Source organism: Somniosus microcephalus, chromosome 4, assembly GCF_052327205.1.
Source record: "Somniosus microcephalus isolate GS21.2 chromosome 4, FLI_Smic_1.0, whole genome shotgun sequence".
NCBI lineage: Eukaryota > Metazoa > Chordata > Chondrichthyes > Squaliformes > Somniosidae > Somniosus > Somniosus microcephalus.
The window spans coordinates 184,675,137-184,694,772 of record NC_140990.1 but is presented as its reverse complement, the minus strand read 5'-3'; the positions used below and the strand labels follow the sequence as shown (position 1 = coordinate 184,694,772).

The 19,636-nt window shown below is 46.4% G+C and overlaps 1 protein-coding gene across 3 annotated transcripts in view; it reads left to right on the top strand.

The window, feature by feature from the left end:
* LOC147120067 (ras-associated and pleckstrin homology domains-containing protein 1-like) overlaps positions 1-19,636 on the top strand; it is a 287,386-nt gene that overhangs the window by 210,342 nt on the left and 57,408 nt on the right. For all 3 annotated transcript variants that reach the window (XM_085985600.1, XM_085985599.1, XM_085985598.1), the window contains 3 exons: positions 1,748-1,907; positions 7,194-7,315; positions 16,453-16,518. In XM_085985600.1, coding sequence (XP_085841726.1) covers positions 1,748-1,907; positions 7,194-7,315; positions 16,453-16,518 — 348 coding nt within the window. The remainder of the gene's footprint in view (positions 1-1,747; positions 1,908-7,193; positions 7,316-16,452; positions 16,519-19,636) is intronic.

The window sequence follows — 19,636 nt, the reverse complement described above, 5'->3', positions numbered from 1 at the left end:
CAGAAACTTAACTGAACCAGCCACATAAATACTGTGGCAACAAGAGCGGGACAGAGGCTAGGTATTCTGCGGCGAGTGTCTCACCTCCGGACTCCCCAAAGCCTTTCCACCATCTTCAAGGCATAAGTCAGGAGTGTGATAGAATACTCTCCACTTGCCTGGTTGAGTGCAGCTCCAACACCACAAGAAGCTCAACACCATCCAGGACAAAGCAGCCCACTTGATTGGCACCCCATCCACCACCTTAAACATTCACTCCCTCCACCACCGGTGCACCGTGGCTGCAGTATGTGCAATGCAATGCAGCAACTCCCAAACCCGCTACCTCTACCACCTACAAGGACAAAGGCAGCAGGCGCATGGGAACACCATCACCTGCAAGTTCCCCTCCAAGTTGCACACCATCCTGACTTGGAAATATATCGCCGGTCCTTCATCGTCGCTGGGTCAAAATCCTGGAACTCCTTCCCTAACAGCACTGGGAGTATCTTCCGCACAAGGACTGCAGCGGTTCAAGAAGGCAGCTCACCACCAACTTCTCATGGGCAGTTAGGGATGGGTAGTAAATGCTGGCCTTGCCAGCGATGCCCACATCCCGTAAATGAATTTTTAAAAATTCAGCTCCGTTAAACCAAAATTGCCTCATTCCGGGGCTCTCTGCTCCAGGTATCTTTCAAGGTGGAAGTTGATGCTGAAGTAATGGAAACCTGATAGCATGAATGGATTTTCAGCTAGTTAAGTCAGTGAGTAAGGCATTAGTGGGATGATGCAATATAGAGCATGGCACAGCACATAAAACCATCTACCCTGCATTATTTCTAACCCATGTTATCTCTGACCTTTGAGTGCTCAGTGCTGACACTCCACTTCCCCAAGGTTATATGTATATGTATGTTAAATATATCTGTGTTAATACTGAATAATCCAGCATTTTTAAGCACCAAAATGCTGTATCCCAGTCGGGATGGTAAGAAGTGAGTGCTAACTACCCAACTCAGTGAATTCATGCTATCAGCTATGTTGTCTGGGGTGGTGGGGGAGGGGTGTGGGGAGGAGGGCAAAAGGAGACGGGAAGCGAGGAACCAGGAAGTAGTGACAAGGTACCTTCCTTGGGTGAGTCAATCCACATAACTCATCCTCATCTTTTGATGACTGGGTCACTCTTCAACTTAGCAGGCTGACAGAGCTGGGCAGGTGGTGAGTGTACCAGATCTGACATTGGTAATCTCCTACACTTCTATCCATATTATTCATGGCTGAAATAAGGAAATGAACACCACAGTTGGGTGTGACTAGGTACACTACAGTGCTGCCTTAAGAATGCTTGGAAACTTGCGAGCCAGTAAATTTAGAGAGTTCTTTCAGAGCAACATGAGCAAGTGCATCTCTTGCAATCTGACAAGGTTTAGGTGACCATGAAGGTGGGGTGTAGCCACACTTACTGGGGATTCAGCTTGAAGCTTTGTCATTCTCAACCCTTCTTTATTCTGCTTGATACCTTATTAGTTAACTTGTATTTTTGTAAGTGTTTATTTGTACATTAAAAAGTGTGGGTGATCAGATACTAGGCTGCTGCTCTGAAAACAAGGTAAATTGCAAAGTATGCTTGCAGTATTACTACCACTTTAGGGCTGCACAGTTTTCTTCTGGGGAAACTAGATCAGGAGCATTGATGTTTGTTGATATTTGTAGGTAATAAAGTAGAAAGTCCAGCTGCCTGATGAACTGTCTGATCCTGCCCTTGCAGCTGGTGATACGGGTCCACATGTCTGATGAGAGCTCCAAAACTATGATGGTTGATGAACGACAAACAGTCAGGCAGGTGCTGGACAACCTCATGGATAAGTCCCACTGTGGATTCAGCTCAGATTGGTCATTGGTGGAAACAATTCCTGAGCTTCAAATGGGTGAGTTGGTGGGGCTCGGCAACTAGCCGTATATCAGATGTTGTAATGTACTGGAAATTAACTTCTGTTCTTCTGGGTAGGTGTGTTCAGAAAATGTTTCCAGATCTTAATGTTTTTTGGCCCTTTCATCCTGTCAACTATGTTTTGGTTCATCATTTCTGTAGACTGCATATGTTTACCTGTACTGTCACCAGGCATCTGTAGTATGTTGCTACCAATATGCTGCAAGAAGAATTGCACCTAAGCCATTATATTTTACTGTTTTATGATGCTCTTTAATTCATGATCTCAGATTTCTCCTACTATCACCAGTGACTAACCTATACTACACTCCAGTGTAATACAACTGAAAATGCTCTTTCCAGGCACAACCTAAGTTTAGAAGAATGGAATCTAGAATTGTACTAGTTGTTTTTCCCACAGTTGAAGTTGACAGAATGTGAAAATTCCATATACACGCTATTATACTGTACTGAAATCCAAGTGACAACTGAGTATATGTGCTTTGGTTTTATAATATTAGAAGACTTTCATATTGAGCGCAGGAATGACTTGCAGTTGTCAAAACTCAGCAGGGACCGGCATTCACAGTTTCACTGTTCGTAATGCTGCTCAGTAACTCAAAACTTGGCCCAATGCCAAACGCAGTTTAAATCAGCACATTCTGAAAAGCAATGGATTCATCAAACATTTTAAATTCAGAATTATGCGCCTACTCAGTTGTCAAATTAATATGGTCTCTCCAACTAGTGGGTTCTTTAGCACAGGCCAAATTCATTGTTTTCCTAGAATGATTTACATTAGAGAAGCACATGTGAAAGAATGATACTCTGTTCGGATCACAAGGGGATCCTATTATAGCCCTGGGATACATTATTGTATGGTTAGATATTGGACAGTATGGGCACACTCCTGAATGCAAGCTTCTCAGACCACTTACGAGGGAGTGACTAGCACCGCAACAGCTAAGAGAATTTCAGGGCAGACTGATCTTGTAAGACAAGTTAAATCTCGTTCTGGGGATACAGGAAACAGAAATGCTGCTATGCAGTCAGTTTCTAGGGGAGGCAAGTAGTTTTTACTCCTAGTTAAGATGCTCTGCATAGTCACCTTTGTAGACTGAGGGTGTGCTGCTTTCCTATACTTTCTAAACAAATTGCAGCTCCTTGCTGTTCTCTGGGGGTAAAAAAAAATCCAAGGTAAGACCTGGAACTGGAGCTCCATGGTGCATGCGCAACAGATTGTTTTTTATTCGTTTTTTTTTAATGGAATGAGGGCGTTGTCGGCAAAGCCAGCATTTATTGCCCTTGAGAAGGTGGTGCTGAACCGCCTTGAACCGCTGCAGTCCATGTGGTGAAGGTACTCTCTCAGTGCTGTTATGTAGGGAGTTCCAGGATTTTGACCCAGTGACGATGTAGGATCGGCGATATAATTCTAAATGTTCAAAGAAATGAGGGAAATTAAAATTTAAAACATTCATTTTGTAATACAAATGTAATAAACCAAATTACTATATCTAACCCTTTGGGTATGCTTTGTGAAGGGCCGTTTAAATATATCTCATTATTCAGCATACTTTTGCCTGTTTAGGGATATTCTTGATGCATTTCGCTGTCTGATGGCCATTCTTCATTCCCCAGCTGTGTGCTTCCACTTCCACATGAGCTAATTAAAAAGGACCTAGTGACTGTTTGTTTACGCAATAGTATCATTGTGTCAGGTGGAGCTTGTGTAATCCAATGAAGAGGAATGGTCTCGATATGCCCCACAAGTGCAGTATTATGGAAGAGAATAACTAAGGTGGCATTTACACTTCAAGTGTAGCATCAGTTCAAAATAGCTTTGTGCCAGCAATGAGCAGTTGTGTAAATCAGAAGTCGGGGCCTGCCCTAATGTGAGAATGATGCGGAGGGAGACTTCCTCCTCCAGGGCGCTCAGTCCACTTCACTACAGAGGCAGGTCAGGCTCTGTAAATAATATAATTGCAGCCAAACACTTTATCCGTGAGGATATCAGATGATTGGCCATAGCTGTTTGTGGACTTATGCACTTCTGTTAGAACATAAGAAATAGGAGCAGGAGTAGGCCAATCGGCCCCTCGAGCCTGCTCCGCCATTCAATAAGATCATGGCTGATCTGATCCTAACCGCCAATCCACTATCACAGAACCATCTCCTGAATCGAACAGAATTAGACACACGAAATAGGAGCAGGATCAGGCTACACGGCCCCTGGGCCCGCTCCGCTACCCACAGGGCCATGACCGATCCGAACCTAGTCTCATGTCCAAATTCCTGCCCGCTCCCCATAACCCTTTATTCCCTTTACTTCTAGGAAACTGTCTATTTCTGTTTTAAATTTATGTAATGATGTAGCTTCTACAGCTTTTTGGGGCAGCATATTCCATGGACCTACCACCCTCTGAGTGAAGTAGTTCCTCCTCATCTCAGTTTTGAAAGAGCAGCCCCTTATTCTAAGACTATGCCCCCTAGTTCTAGTTTCACCCATCATCAGGAACATCCTCCCCGCATCCACCCAATCCAACCCCTTCACAATCTTATATGTTTCAATAAGATCGCCTCTCATTCTTCTGAACTCCAATGAGTAGAGTCCCAATCTACTCAACCTCTCCTCATATGTCCATCCCCTCATCCCCGGGATTAACCGAGTGAACCTTCTTTGTACTGACTCGAGAGCAAATATGTCTTTTCTTAAGTATGGACACCAGAACTGTACGCAGTATTCCAGGTGCGGTCTCACCAATACCTTGTACAACTGAAGCAATACCTCCCTATTTTTATATTCTATCCCCCTAGCAATGAAAGCCAACATTCCATTGGCCTTCTTAATCACTTGCTGCACCTGCATACTAACCTTTTGAGTTTCGTGCACCAGGACCCCCAGATCCCTTTGTACTTCAGTACTTTCCAGTTCCTTGCCATTAAGATAACTTGCTCTACAATTTTTCCTGCCAAAGTGCATAACCTCACACTTTCCAGTATTGTATTCCATCTGCCAAATCTCTGCCCACTTAGCCTGTCTATGTCCCCTTGCAGGTTTTTTATGTCCTCCTCACTCACTACTTTCCCTCCCATCTTAGAATCATCTGCAAACTTTGAAATGTTACACTCGGTCCCCTCCTCCAAATCGTTAATATAGATTGTAAAGAGTTAGGGACCCAGCACTGACCCCTGTGGAACACCACTAGTTACTGATTGCTAGTCCGAGAATGAACCATTTATCCCAACTCTCTGCCTTCTGTTAGATAGCCAATCCTCTATCCATGCCAGAATATTACCCCCAATCCCGTGATTTTTTTATCTTAAGCAATAATCTTTTGTGTGGCACCTTGTCAAATGCCTTTTGGAAGTCTAAATACATTACGTCCACTGGTTCCCCTTTATCCACCCTATACGTTACTTCCTCAAAGAACTCCAGCAAATTTGTCAAACATGACTTCCCCTTCATAAAACCATGCTGACTTTGTCCTATTAAATTATGATTATCCAAATGTCCTGTTACTGTCTCCTTAATAATGGACTCCAATATTTTACCTACCACAGATGTTAGGCTAACTGGTCTATAGTTTCCAGCCTTCTGTCTACTGCCCTTTTTAAATAAGGGTGTTACATTAGCAGTTTTCCAGTCTGCCAGGACCTTTGCTGAGTCCAGGGAGTTTTGGAAAATTATTACCAATGCATCCACAATCCCTCCCGCCACTTCCCTCAAGACCCTAGGATGTAAGCCATCAGGTCCAGGTGATTTATCCACCTTGAGTCCCATTATTTTACCGAGTACCACTTCCTTAGTGATTTTGATCGTGTTTAGCTCCTCCCCCCCTATAGCCCCCTGTTTGTCCAGTGTTGGGATATTCTTAGTGTCTTCTACTGTAAAGACTGATATAAAATATTCATTGTGTTTTTGCCATCTCCATATTTCCCACCATTAATTTCCCGGTCTCATCCTCTAAGGGACCAACATTTACTTTAGCCACCCTTTTTCTTTTTATATAACTATAAAAACTCTTACTATCTGTTTTTATATTTTTTGCTAATTTACTTTCATAATCTATCTTCCCTTTCTTAATCAACCTTTTTGTTATTTTTTGCTGTCTTTTAAAGTTTTCCCAATCCTCTATCCTCCCACTAGATTTGGCTACCTTATATGCCCTTGTTTTTAGTCAAATACTATCCTTAATTTCTTTACTTAGCCACGGATGGCTGTCTTTTCTTTTACACCCTTTTCTTCTCAGTGGAATATATTTTTTTTGGAAGTTGTAAAATAACTCCTTAAATGTACACCACTGATCTTTAGTTGTCACTGCGGCCCTGGCCCTGCAATGCTGGGAATAGCTTATCTACAGAATGAATTATTGGATGAATTTCAGATATTCAAGGCTAAACTGGTAAAACAAATCATTTGAGTGAATATTACGTGCACACCTGACAGGTTCAAATGCACTGCAAGATATTTAGACCATTTGAGTGTCACAGATGTAAATAGTTAATTAGTACACAAAATCTAGTGGTAGAGCTGGTGAAATAGTTGACAAAAATCTACTTTGCGGGTGCAGTGCGGTCAAACAAACAGAAAATTGTCACTGTTTTTATCTAGCTGTTGAGTGAGAAGGGCCAGGATTTGAATTTGGACTGGGCTGGTTGGAGTTGAATTGGGCCTGGCCCGGTAGGATTTGAATTGGGTCTGGCCTGGTAGGATTTGAATTGGGTCTGGCCCGGTAGGATTTGAATTGGGTCTGGCCCGGTAGCCATTGGCATACACTGAGCCATTATGCTGCAGCAATCCAGTGAAAATTCTGTTTCTGAAAGCTGCAGAAATAAATTTGTTGATGGTTTTTCTGAACAAACTGTAGTGGGGCTTGAAACTACTCTGGGGTTGTGGTGGGTTAAGTGTGGGAGGGGGTGGGGTTCTACTTTCTCCAGAGCCCCTAATGTGACAACTGAATCTAAAATGTTAAAAGGCTACCTTTCATCAGCTGAGGGTGGTATGTCCAAACCAACACTTCAACAACCATTGAAACATCCTGTTTCTAAACGTTAAGAGCTGCAGAGAGGCTTGATGAGCCCATAACAAAACTTGGGCTAGCAAATCCGAGTCGGCCCTAGTTGGCTATCGGGGAAAAATTGGTCAGTATATTAAAAAAAAAAAAAAAAAAGTCCACTGGTTCTAATTCTGTTCGTTTTGTTTCCTTCCTCTTCATTGCTGTGTTCCATCAGTTTTTCAAGTACAGCCTCCCCACACATGACCCTTATTTTCTTTTAATTTCAGAGCGGATCTTTGAAGATCATGAAAATCTGGTGGAGAACTTACTGAACTGGACTCGGGACAGTCAGAATAAGCTCATGTTTACCGAACGCATTGAGAAATATGCACTTTTTAAAAATCCACAGGTATGTGAAGCTTCTGAGGAAAGTGGCAAGTGGTGGGCCTCAATCGTGCTGTAGAGTTACTTCCTTATTTTGCCCTCCTGCAGACCACTCGCATTTATTCTGCAGTCGTGTCTTTGATCACTTTGACTGCCATAAATTAATTTCACGCTGCTTGTAACTGTCCTTAGTCTTCTCATTTTTATTGTAATGCAGATGCTAAGACTTCGACCACAGCGATGTCAGTTCAGATAACATCTATAAGCCACAAGGGTTTTGCTCTCTTGTTTTATGACAGTGTGATCTTTCATTAAATTGCTGCTTTATCAATTGTGGCTGGACCTTCTGTAATTTACAGATTTAAAACTGATAACTTCCATGCTTCCTTGCCTGGAGCACAGAAATGAGCAGCTAGAATTTAGTGTTTGAGCTGAATGGAAATTGTGACATATTGAAGTGACCTGGATGGTTGACTTGCCCAGTTGTCAGGTTTGTGCCTCACAGTTTGTGTTCTGAGTTTCGAAGTCCTAGACTACAAGCCAGGCACATAGTGAGCTTCCTTCAGCTTGTCTGGAGCCATTTGCGTGCACAATACTTCAGCTCCCTTGACAGAAATGTCATTAATTTTAGCTAGTGTGCTTGTTTTTATTTTTAGCAAAGGCCAACTTCATGTTTTTCTCTAATACCATTCTAATTTTTTCCTTTAATACCTCCCGTTCCATTTCCCACAATTCTACTCTCGCCCCTTCCCCTCCTTCCCAGAACCACGATTGGGCTCACCTTTCACCCCACCAGCCTGCACATTCAATGGATCATCCTCCACCAGCTCCAGCATGATCCCACCACCAAACATATCTTCGCCTCCCCTCCCCTTTCAGCATCCCTCTGACACCCTGGTCCACTCCTTAATCATCCCCAACACCACCTCCCCTTACCACGGCACCTTCCCGTGCAAGCGCAGGAGAAGCACAAGTAAATTGCTGTTTCACCTGCCCTTTTACCTCCTTCCTTCCCACTGTCCAGGGCCCCAAACACACTTTCCAGGTGAAACAGCAATTTACTTGTACTTGCAATTTAGTATACTGTATTCACTGCTCACGATACAGTCTCCTCTATATTGGGGAGACCAAACGCAGATTGGTCAACTACTTTGCAGAACACCTCCATTCAGTCCGTAAGCATGACCCTGAGCTTCCGGTCGCCTAGCACTTTAATTCTCCACTCCACTTCCACTCTGACCTCTTGGTCTTCAGCCTCCTCCACTATTCCAACAAAGCTCAATGTAAGCTCGAGGAACAGCACCTCCTCTTTCGATTAGGCACATTACAGCCTTTTGGACTCAACAGCGAGTTCAACAATTTCAGACCATAAACTCTGCCCCTATTTTTTCACATGGCAGCTGTTGATGATTCTGCCATTTCCATTTACACCTCTTCTAGACTCATCTTTTGTTTCTGTGCTTGTCCCATTACCACCTCCTTTTGCTTTGTACTATCATACTGTGGTAAACCACTGTTTGTATTCCACTGTGTACATGCCTCGGCTGACTCCTCCCACAAGTCCTAGTATAAAGGTGACTGCTCCCCAGCCCTTTGTATTTCTGGACCGGTCGACCACTCGAGGCAGACCTTCATTCTTTTGTTAATAAAAGCCTTTAGTTACTCTCTTAACTCTCAGTCTTTATGAGTAATTGATAGCGCATCAATTTTATTAACAAAATTTTTATAATGGAGAAGATCCTCACACCAGCATGCCTGGACTTAGATCATCGGGAGGCGGACTCATCCACCAAGTTTACTCACTGGCTTAAGTGTTTCGAAAAATTCCTGACCGCCTCCGCAACAATCAAATCGGACGAGGACAAACTGGATGTCCTGACCTCCAAAGTGAACCACCGAGTGTACTCGGTCATCCAAGACGCGACCTCGTACGCGGACGCTATCAAGCTCCTCAAGGACCAGTACACGCGCCCAGTGAACGAAGTGTACGCCAGGCACCTTCTGGGGAGTCGTAAACAACAACCTGGGGAATCGACCGTGGAATACCTTCAGGCACTGTCTGTGCTTGGCCGGGCCTGTGGTTGTAAGGATGTAAAGGCCGCCGTGTACACAGAGGAACTTATCCGGGATGCTTTTGTAGCGGGCCACAGATCCAATTACACCCGACAGCGACTGTTGGAGCAGAGTGACCTCGACCTCAACAAGGCCTCTGAACTCGCACTATCATTGGATGCAGCCTACCGGGGCATGGATGCCTACTCCTCTGCACCGTGGACGCCGCGGGGAATGACAGCCTGGGACACGGTAGGACCGCCTCATAGCGCCGTGCCACCCCAGCAACGGCCCAACTACCGCAGCAGTGTCCCAAGGCCAGACAGCAGTGCCCCAAGGCCAGAAATGCTACTTCTGTGGCCAGGCAAAACACCCCAGAGCGCGCTGCCCGGCGAAAAACGCGATCTGCTCGGGCTGCGGGAAGAAGGGACACTACTCTAACGTCTGCAGGGCCAAAGCCACCCTGAACCCCAGCAGCGCCGCGTGTGGGCCATGCGGGCCGCCATCTTGGGCCTCCCCGGCCATGTGCGAACCACCGGTACAGCAGCCATTTTGGACGCCTCCAGCCACATGGGGATCATGGACGCCGCCATCTTGGACGACAGCCGGAACGCAGCAGGCCCCCAACACCGCCTCACCTGATACCCGCAGCGACACACCGACCCCTACGCTGGCATCCGTTACACTGGACCAAGCGAGACCGCACCAGCTGGCCAGTTCCACAATGGACATTAAGGTAAATGGCCACGATACAATCTGCCTTTTTGACTCTGGGAGCACGGAGAGCTTCATCCACCCCGACACGGTGCGGCGTTGCTCTCTCCCAGTCCTGCCTGCGCACCAGCGGATTTCTATGGCCTCCGAGTCCCAGTCGGCGGACATCGGCGGCTACTGCGTAGTGACACTCGTAGTAGACGGGACCGTGTACGATCATTTTAAACTTCTGGTCCTGCCCGACCTCTGCGCTGCCGTCCTGCTGGGGTTAGATTTTCAGTGCCACCTTAAAAGTGTTACGATGGCGTACAGTGGACCCCTACCCCCACTCACAGTCCGCAGCCAGCAGCTCCCAAATTGCCCCACTGCCTCAAGGCCCTGAAGAGGTGCCTAGGGTTTTTCTCATATGCCCAGTGGGTCCCCTACTATGCGGACAAGGCCCGTCCGCTGATCAAGTCCACCTCTCTTCCCTTGACGGCAGAGGCCCGCTTAGCCTTCCACCGTATCAAGGAGGACATTGCCAAAGCCACCATGCACGCAGTGGACGAATCCATCCCCTTCCAGGTGGAAAGCGACGCGTCCGACTTTGCCCTGGCCGCTACCCTCAATCAGGCGGGGAGACCCGTGGCCTTCTTTTCACGAACCCTCCAAGGCCCGGAGACCAGACACTCCGCTGTTGAGAAGGAGGCCCAGGCGATTGTGGAGGCTGTGCGTCATTGGAGGCACTACCTGGCCGGAAAACGATTTACCCTGCTCACTGACCAACGTTCAGTTGCTTTCATGTTTAACAACAAGCAGAGGGGCAAAATCAAAAATGACAAGATCTTGAGGTGGAGAATCGAACTTTCCACCTACAATTACGAGATCTTGTACCGGCCCGGGAAGCTCAATGAACCCCCGGATGCGCTATCGCGTGGCACCTGCGCCAGCGCGCAGATCGATAGACTGCGGGCCCTCCACAATGACCTCTGCCACCCGGGGGTCACCAGGTTCTTCCACTTCATCAAGGCCCGCAACCTGCCTTACTCTATTGAGGAGGTCAGGACCATGACCAGGAACTGCCAAGTCTGCGCTGAGTGCAAACCGCACTTTTATAGACCAGACAGGGCCCACCTGATAAAAGCCACTCGCCCCTTCGCGTCGATTTTAAAGGGCCTCTCCCCTCCTCCGACCGCAATGTGTACTTCCTCAATATTATTGATGAGTACTCCCGTTTCCCGTTCGCCATCCCCTGCCCGGACATGACCAGTGCCACGGTCATTAAATGTCTGAACGACCTCTTCACCCTGTTCGGTTTCCCCAGCTATATCCATAGCGACCGGGGCTCATCGTTTATGAGCGACGAACTGCGTCAGTACCTGCTAACTAGGGGTATTGCCACAAGCAGGACCACCAGTTACAACCCCCGGGGGAACGGACAGGTGGAAAGAGAAAATGCGACAGTTTGGAAGGCCGCCCTGCTAGCCTTAAAGTCTAGGGGCCTTCCAACCTCCCGCTGGCAGGATGTGTTCCCCGATGTGCTCCACTCTATTCGGTCACTGCTCTGCACTGCCACTAACGCCACCCCTCATGAGAAAATGTTTGTCTTCCCAAGGAAGTCCACATCGGGGACATCGCTACCGCCATGGCTGACGTCCCCAGGGCCGGTCCTACTGAGAAGGCACGTGAGGACCCATAAAACGGACCCCCTGGTCGAGAGGGTCGACCTCCTCCACGCCAACCCCCAGTATGCTTACGTTGCATACCCGGACGGGCGGGAGGACACAGTCTCCATAAGAGACCTTGCACCCTCGGGGGCCGCAGTAACCCACTACTCACTACCACCCCCCCCCCCCCCCCCCCACGATCCGATATCCAGCCCCGGCAGACGGCAGGCCTGGGCCCAGCGACCCGCTCGACATCTACGAGGACGACACGCCTGTGCCACAGCCTACGCGGGACTCGACGCCGGAAGCTCCACTACCCCTGCCGTCGCCACGCCGATCACAGCGGCAGACAAGACCTCCGGAGAGACTCCAATACACTAACTTTTAATACACTTCACCCCGCCGGACTCAATTTTAAACAAGGGGTGAATGTGGTAAACCACTGTTTGTATTCCACTGTGTACATGCCTGGACATGCCTCGGCTGACTCCTCCCACAAGTCCTAGTATAAAGGTGACTGCTCCCCAGCCCCTTTGTATTCTGGACCGGTCGACCACTCGAGGCAGACCTTCATTCTTTTGTTAATAAAAGCCTTTAGTTACTCTCTTAACTCAGTCTTTTATGAGTAATTGATAGTGCATCACATACCTTTTGCAATTAATCACTTCTGCCTTCTACCCTATCACAGATCTTCCCTCCCTTTCCCTGCCCCTGCACTTGCTTAAAATCTGTAACAGCTCTAACTTTTTCCAGTTCTGACAAAAGATCATCGACCTGAAAAGTTAACTCTGTTTCTCTCTCCTTCGATGCTGCCTGACCTTTCTCTTTCCAGCATTTTCTGTTTTTATTTCATGTTTTTCCTCTGTTGCCTTTGGGTTCCTATGTGAAATGAGTTTGGGGCAACATCAAATCAGTTCTTAGCAAACATGCGGCCACAGCGCACAATTGTCTGTTGTACGGCATGAATTGGCAATCACACTTGGCCATGGGATGGCTGGTGTATGAAATGGAAAAGTGATGCAGTAGGAGACACTCTTCTGAAGTTGGAGACAAGGCATATTGTTGTGGACAGAGTAAAGGGATCTAAACTCTGTATCTAACCCGTGTTGTACCTGCCCTGGGAGTGTTTGATGGGACAGAGTAGAGGGAGCTTTACTGTATCTAACCCATGCTGTAACTGCCCTTGGGGTGTTTGGGACAGTGTAGATAAAGTTTTACTCTATCTAGCTGTGATTTACCTGCCCTGGGAGTGTTTTTTGGGGATGTGTAGAAGGAGCATTACTCTATGCCTAACCCATGCTGCCAAGTAGTGGTAGAAAGGTGGCAGCATTTTGGGGATACCCGGTGTGTCATGTGGTAGGAAGTTGGCAGGGTGTGTTGATGCCCAGTGTTTCAGTTAGTAGTAGGAAGGTGGCATGGTGTTTTGGTGATACCCAGTGTGCTGCCATGGACTGTCAGGGCAGGAAGGTGGATTTGAACTCTCAGTTCCCATGAGGATGAGGTCCCAATCTTGGCCCTACTATCTGAGGTGATGCTGCTGATGAAAGGCTGGATGGGTTTTCACACTGGGAGGGAGGAAATACTGGCGGAGCGGTCACTCTGGGCCAGCTACTGCCTCGTGAAGCATTAGCAAAGTCAAGGGAAAAGTAGCCTGTCACCCTCGCTCGGAAACGGCGTGGGAAAGAACTTTAGTGCAGCAGACCATTTAAAAATAAGTGAGTATTGAATCAGTGATATAAATAGTCTATGTTGTGGCGAATGATATTCTCTATCCATGAGGCTGGTCATGATCTACGTTTGACTTTGTGGAACCTTGCTTGCTGTGGTAACTAGGATTTGATGAAATGAATGAGACATTTTGTGGTCAAGTACTGAAAACACGATAACTTTGTCAGTCGGATGAAATTAGCACCTAAGCCAGTTTCTGACCTGATGGCTTTTGTCTCCATTGTACCAAGGTGGTAGGAGTAACATTGGGACTTGTATTTTGTATCTGTTTTCTCATCCCACCTCCTTCAAAAACATCTAGTGCTGCTGGGGTGTGGTTTCACAGTGCTATACCTCTCCCAAGTAGCCATTCTTCTCATTTAACCAATGCCAATATGGGTCAGCAGGTTATTCCACTGTGGTGGGCCTCACAGTTGAGCCCTATCCCATCCTCACCTGGCACACTTTCCAGCAGAGGTTGAGGTCAGAAGCAGGAATTATCCAGGGCACTGAGGCCAACTTTAGCATCCCAACTCCTATCCTGCCTGAGCTCTGCTAACTCGGCAGAGACCAGGTGTCAGACGTGGAAGCTTCCCGAGCACACTAACCCAACTGCTCGCTGACTTAACCCACTGAGCCTCTGGAGGAGCTTTTCTCCTAATTGCATTCTGAGATTACTAAGCGATTCCTGATTGTTAAGCAGTGTGATCTTGTGTTTGACTATTTGTAGACTCCAATTATAAGACAACGCAAAGAGTAACAGCAGCACAAGTTTCATGTGGTCTTACAGTTATGAAGAGACTCAAAAAATTGGGGCTTTTTTGCTGAAAAAGTGGAGGCTAAGGTAACGAGGGGCACAAGCTGAAGATTACTGATTAGGAGAATGGAGGGGAAGTTAGTAGAAATAAAAACCGAAAATGCTGGAAATACTCACGCTTATGGACTGAATGGAGGTGTTCCGCAAAGCGGTCACCCAATCTGCGCTTGGTCTCCCCAGTGTATAGGGGACCGCATCGTGAGCAGCGAATACCAGGTGAAACAGCGATTTACTTGTACTACTTGCAATTTAGTATACTGTATTTGCTGCTCACGATGCAGTCTCCTTTACATTGGGAAGACCAAACCCAGATTGGGTGACCACTTTGCGGAACACCTCCGTTCAGTTCGTAAGCCTGACCTCAAGCTTCCGGTTGCCTGTCGCTTTAATTCTCTGCTCCACTCCCACTCTGACCTCTCTGTTTTCGGCCTCTTACACTGTTCCAATGAAGCTCAACATAAGCTCTAGGAACAGCACCTCCTCTTTTGATTAGGCACTTTACAGCCTTCTGGACTCAACATCGAGTTCAACAATTTCAGTCCATAAGCTCTGCCCCTATTTTTTCACATGGCAGCTGTTGATGATTAAGCCATTCCTAATAACACCTCTTCTAGACTCATCATTTGTTTTTTTACTTGACCCATTACCATCTCCTTTTGCTTTGTACTATCATACCTTTTGTCATTAATCATTCTTGCCTTCCACCCAATCACAGACCTTCCCTTTTGTCCTTTCCTCCCCTCCCCCCTTTCCCTGCCCCTGCACTTGCTTAAAACCTGTTGCATCTCTTAACTTTTTCCAATTCTGATGAAAGGTCATCGACCTGAAATGTTAACTCTGTTTCTCTCTCCACAGATGCCTGACCTGCTGAGTATTTCCAGCATTTTCTGTTTTTATTTCAGATTTCCAGCATCTGCAGTATTTTGCTTTTGTAGTGGGAAGTTAGTAGAAATGTTTTCCATTATTAGAATATGGAATGTTTTACCACGGGGATATTGAAGCAGAGACTATAGTATCATTTAAAGGGAATTGGATAAGAAGAGAGTCTAAATGGGGTAGAGGAGCAAAGGGATCTTGGGACACATCACTAAAAGTAGCGACACCAATTAATAAGGCCATTTAAAAAAAAAAAAAAAAAGCAAACAAAGCACTGGGGTTAATTTCCAATGGGATAGAATTGAAAAGCAGAGAGGTTATGTTTAACCTGTATAGAGCCTTGGTTAGACCACACTTGGGAGTACTATGCACAGTTCTGGCCTTCATGTTATAAAAAGGATATAGAGGCACTAGGAAGGTGCAAAAAAGATTTACAAGGATGATACCAGAACTAAGAGGTTAGACATCAGGAAAGATTGAACAGGCTGGGGCTCTTTTTTTTCCAGAAAAGAGAAAGCTGAGTGGTGACCTGCTAGAAAGGAATAGAAAGTTCTGCTGACAGGGTTAGATGAAGAGGGGTGGGAGGAGGAGGCTCGTATGAAGCATAAACAGCGGCATGGACCAGTTGTGCCGATTGGCCTGTTTCTGTGCTGTACATTTTATGTAATTCTTTGGATAAGGAATTGAAAAAGAAATGGGGAAAGGGCAGGGAAATGGGATTGGAGTGCACAGCTCCAGTTGAGGAGCTAACACTGACCCAGAGGGCTGGAAATGGTTCATTTTAAATCGCATCCCCATTGATTTGCATGTATTTCAAGTTGCTGACGGTGACAAATATTGATGTCTTGATTGTGCACCGGTGTGACAGCAGCATTAAGTACGGCCCTTTCCAAATCTCCAGGGCCACAGAATCTGCAAGTAAGAAATATGAACACAAATAGGGGTTGCATGAGCTACATAGGCTTCGCTGCCAAGTCTCGCAGGCTCCTTGTGTCTCACAGGCCACTGTTTTGGACACCCCAACCATATGCCAACCCAGAGGGCAGTCAGACAGTCCCCTCTCCAAAGTGCATCACTGCATTTTACTCTTCTCTGCTTCTCTGTGCTCATGTTCCAGGATGCAGAGCAGTGGCTGCAGCCTGGGTGTGGTGTCACTGGCTTTCCCAGAGCACGCTCCGCACCTAGCTGAACATTGTGGTCTCACTGGGTACATACCCACTATGTCAACTGTTCTTGGAGCCTGGGACTGCACTGGGTACAGCAGTAGGTAATGGATCTCAAAGGATTGATGCACTGTAAAGATGTTTCAAATATGTATTTAACTGCACTAATGAGTTTTATTTATGACAGAATTATCTGCTGGGGAAGAGGGAGAACTCTGAGATGGGAGACAGAAATAAGGAAGCATTACTTGAGGTAAGTCAGGTGCACGAGCTGAGCTTCTGAATTCTTGAAGTTCACTTGGTGTCTAACGATCAAGGGTTGGTCTTTCTCTTTGGTTTTCAGACAAGTGATTGACCCAATGAAGCAAGAGAGGAGGGAGCTAAAAAAAAAAATGCAAATTCTGCCAACCTGAAACAAAACACAAATACTCATTCTGTAAAGGGGCATGGGTCATGTGTCGGGTATAACTTTGTCAGAACTGAAAGGAGCAAACCCAAGAGGAAAACCAGTTAGATTTTAAAACCCTTCTCTTTATTTGCGCTAGAAAAGAACGGGGAAAAGAACCTTTAACCACCAAGGTGGAATAAAATCCAGTTTCCATAGATGCAGTCCTCAAAATGCAGCAGGTTGCTTCAAATAAATTAATTCCAAAGTTAGTACAAGTATTGGAAATAAAGTGTGTGTTTTAGCCTGCAGTGTGAGGGGTAAAAGTTCTCTGCTTGGGAAGCGAGCCATGTAACTCCCAATACCAGCACAAAAAGGACAAAACCTCACTGAGCCGTTTATGCTTCAGTGTTGGGACACTTCTTTGCTGTCGCCTCAAACTCCTCCCACCACCAGTGGCAGATTTATAACTTCACCCCAGTGTTGTACAGCTTTAAATGCTCTCTTCAGGCGTAACCCAAGTTTGGGCAGACAGCATCATTAATCACACTGCTGGGTGCTTGTCATAACCCAAGTGAATAAAGTATGAAAATCTGTCAGACCCACCATTGCCATGGCCACTGCCATTACCAACTCCTAGTGGCAGTACTGCTGACTCATGTTTGTGCGGCTTCAGGTCTTCGATGGAGTTCCCTTTGCCTACCTGTGACTTATCCAATGCTTTCCGTTCCCCAGAAAAGCTTGGTGTACCCTCTGGCTGGCTTCAGATGGGAATTTATTTATTTGTGCTGCTGGTCCAAAACTGGCTTAGTGGCAGAGGGTGATGGTCGAAGGTTGTTTTTGTGACTGGAAGCCTGTGTCCAGTGGGGTACCGCAGGGATCGGTGCTGGGTCCCTTGCTGTTTGTGGTCTACATTAATGACTTGGATGTGAATGTAAAAGGTATGATCAGTAAGTTCGCAGATGACACGAAAATTGGTGGGGTGGTAAATAGCGAGGAGGGTAGCCTCAGTCTGCAGGACGATATAGATGGGTTGGTCAGATGGGCGGAACAGTGGCAAATGGAATTTAACCCTGAAAAGTGTGAGGCGATGCATTTTGGAGGGACTAACAAGGCAAGGGAATACACAATGAATGGTAAGACCCTAGGAAAGACTGAGGATCAGAGGGACCTTGGTGTGCATGTACATAGATCCCTGAAGGCAGCAGAACAGGTGGATAAGGTGGTTAAAAAGGCATATGGGATACTTGCCTTCATTAGCCGAGGCATAGAATATAAGAGCAGGGAGGTTATGATGGAGCTGTACAAAACGCTGGTTAGGCCACAGCTGGAATACTGTGTGCAGTTCTGGTCGCCACACTATAGGAAGGATGTGATTGCTTTGGAGAGGGTGCAGAGGAGATTCACCAGGATGTTACCTGGGCTGGAGCGCTTCAGCTATGAAGAAAGACTGGACAGGCTGGGGTTGTTTTCCTTGGAGCAGAGAAAGCTGAGGGGGGACCTGATTGAGGTGTACAAAATTATGAGGGGCATAGATAGGGTAGATAGAAAGGAACTTTTTCCCTTAGTAGAGGGGTCAATAACAAGGGGGCATAGATTCAAGGTAAGGGGCAGGAGGTTTAGAGGGGATTTGAGGAAGAACTTTTTCACCCAGAGGGTGGTCGGAATCTGGAACTCACTGCCTGAAAGGGTGGTAGAGGCAGGAACCCTCACAACATTCAAGAAGCATTTGGATGAGCACTTGAAATGCCATAGCATACAAGGCTACGGACCAAATGCTGGAAAATGGGATTAGATTAGACAGGGCTTGATGGACGCGATGGGCCGAAGGGCCTCTTTCTGTGCTGTATAACTCTGACTCTGTGGTCAGGACACTGCCCTATATTTAAGGAAGTGACCTGTCATTAATCAAATGAGCAGTTCGGTTTGTCATAGTTAACCATGAACCTGAATATTTCTGCATCCCAGATATTTAGCAATCAACAAAGAGCAAGCATTTGCATCTAAAATTTGATAGTGTGGCTAATGGTGCATGCTTCAAAGTTAGCAGTTTAAGATGATAACAGAAAACTTCTGGTGGTGAAAATATCATGCTTGCTTTTTATAAATCCAAACATTGGACAAGTTAGTAATGGGAAGCTAGTTAGGATTCCCCACCTATGGTTTGTGCAGGAGTTTTTATTTTTAAGCTTCTGAGAAATCTTTCCACTGGTTTTCTCTGTAGCTGTGGAAGGACTGCCCTGAAAACATTCCCAGGATAGAATTTTTGTTTTTATCCCCAGTTTCTTCTCCTCTCTCTCCTTCTCTCCCGAAGGCACTCTTTCAGTTCCAGGGACCCTCTGGGGCCATTCTTCCTGTATGAGTGTAGAAAGTCTATCAACAAGCTACTTGTTAATTCAGGTTATCCCGAATGAGCCCGAACCAGAACCGATCCTCACCTATTGTCCAAGCACCAACTTTCTAGTGAGGGGTCACTGAATAGTGATCAGGAGCCGGCTGTTTCCCCTTCACCTACCCCAGCCCAGGGACACCAAAGCCAATTGTTGTGTCCAAGCTCCAGCCAGCTAGCACTGTACAGACTCTACACACAAGCTCCAGCCAGCTAGCACTGTACAGACTCTACACACAAGCTCCAGCCAGCTAGCACTGTACAGACTCTACACACAAGCTCCAGCCAGCTAGCACTGTACAGACTCTACACACTTGTGCTGCATCTGCTGACTCACATTAACAACCGCTTTTAGTAAAAATATGAAAACTAACCATAGTGAGGAATGTGTTGACACGTGAACAGAATGATCAACTTGCCATTCCTCCCCTTTCGGAGAGCATCCACTCGTGTGCAGGTACACGTTCTGTGTTTATGGTCTTCCCTGTGTTAGTGCACAAGCCACTCCCCACTGGTATGCTGCATAGTATGCTGTTGTTGGAATGTTCTGGTTTTATAAACAGAGGCTTTTTATTGGCTGTTACATATGAGGTCCCT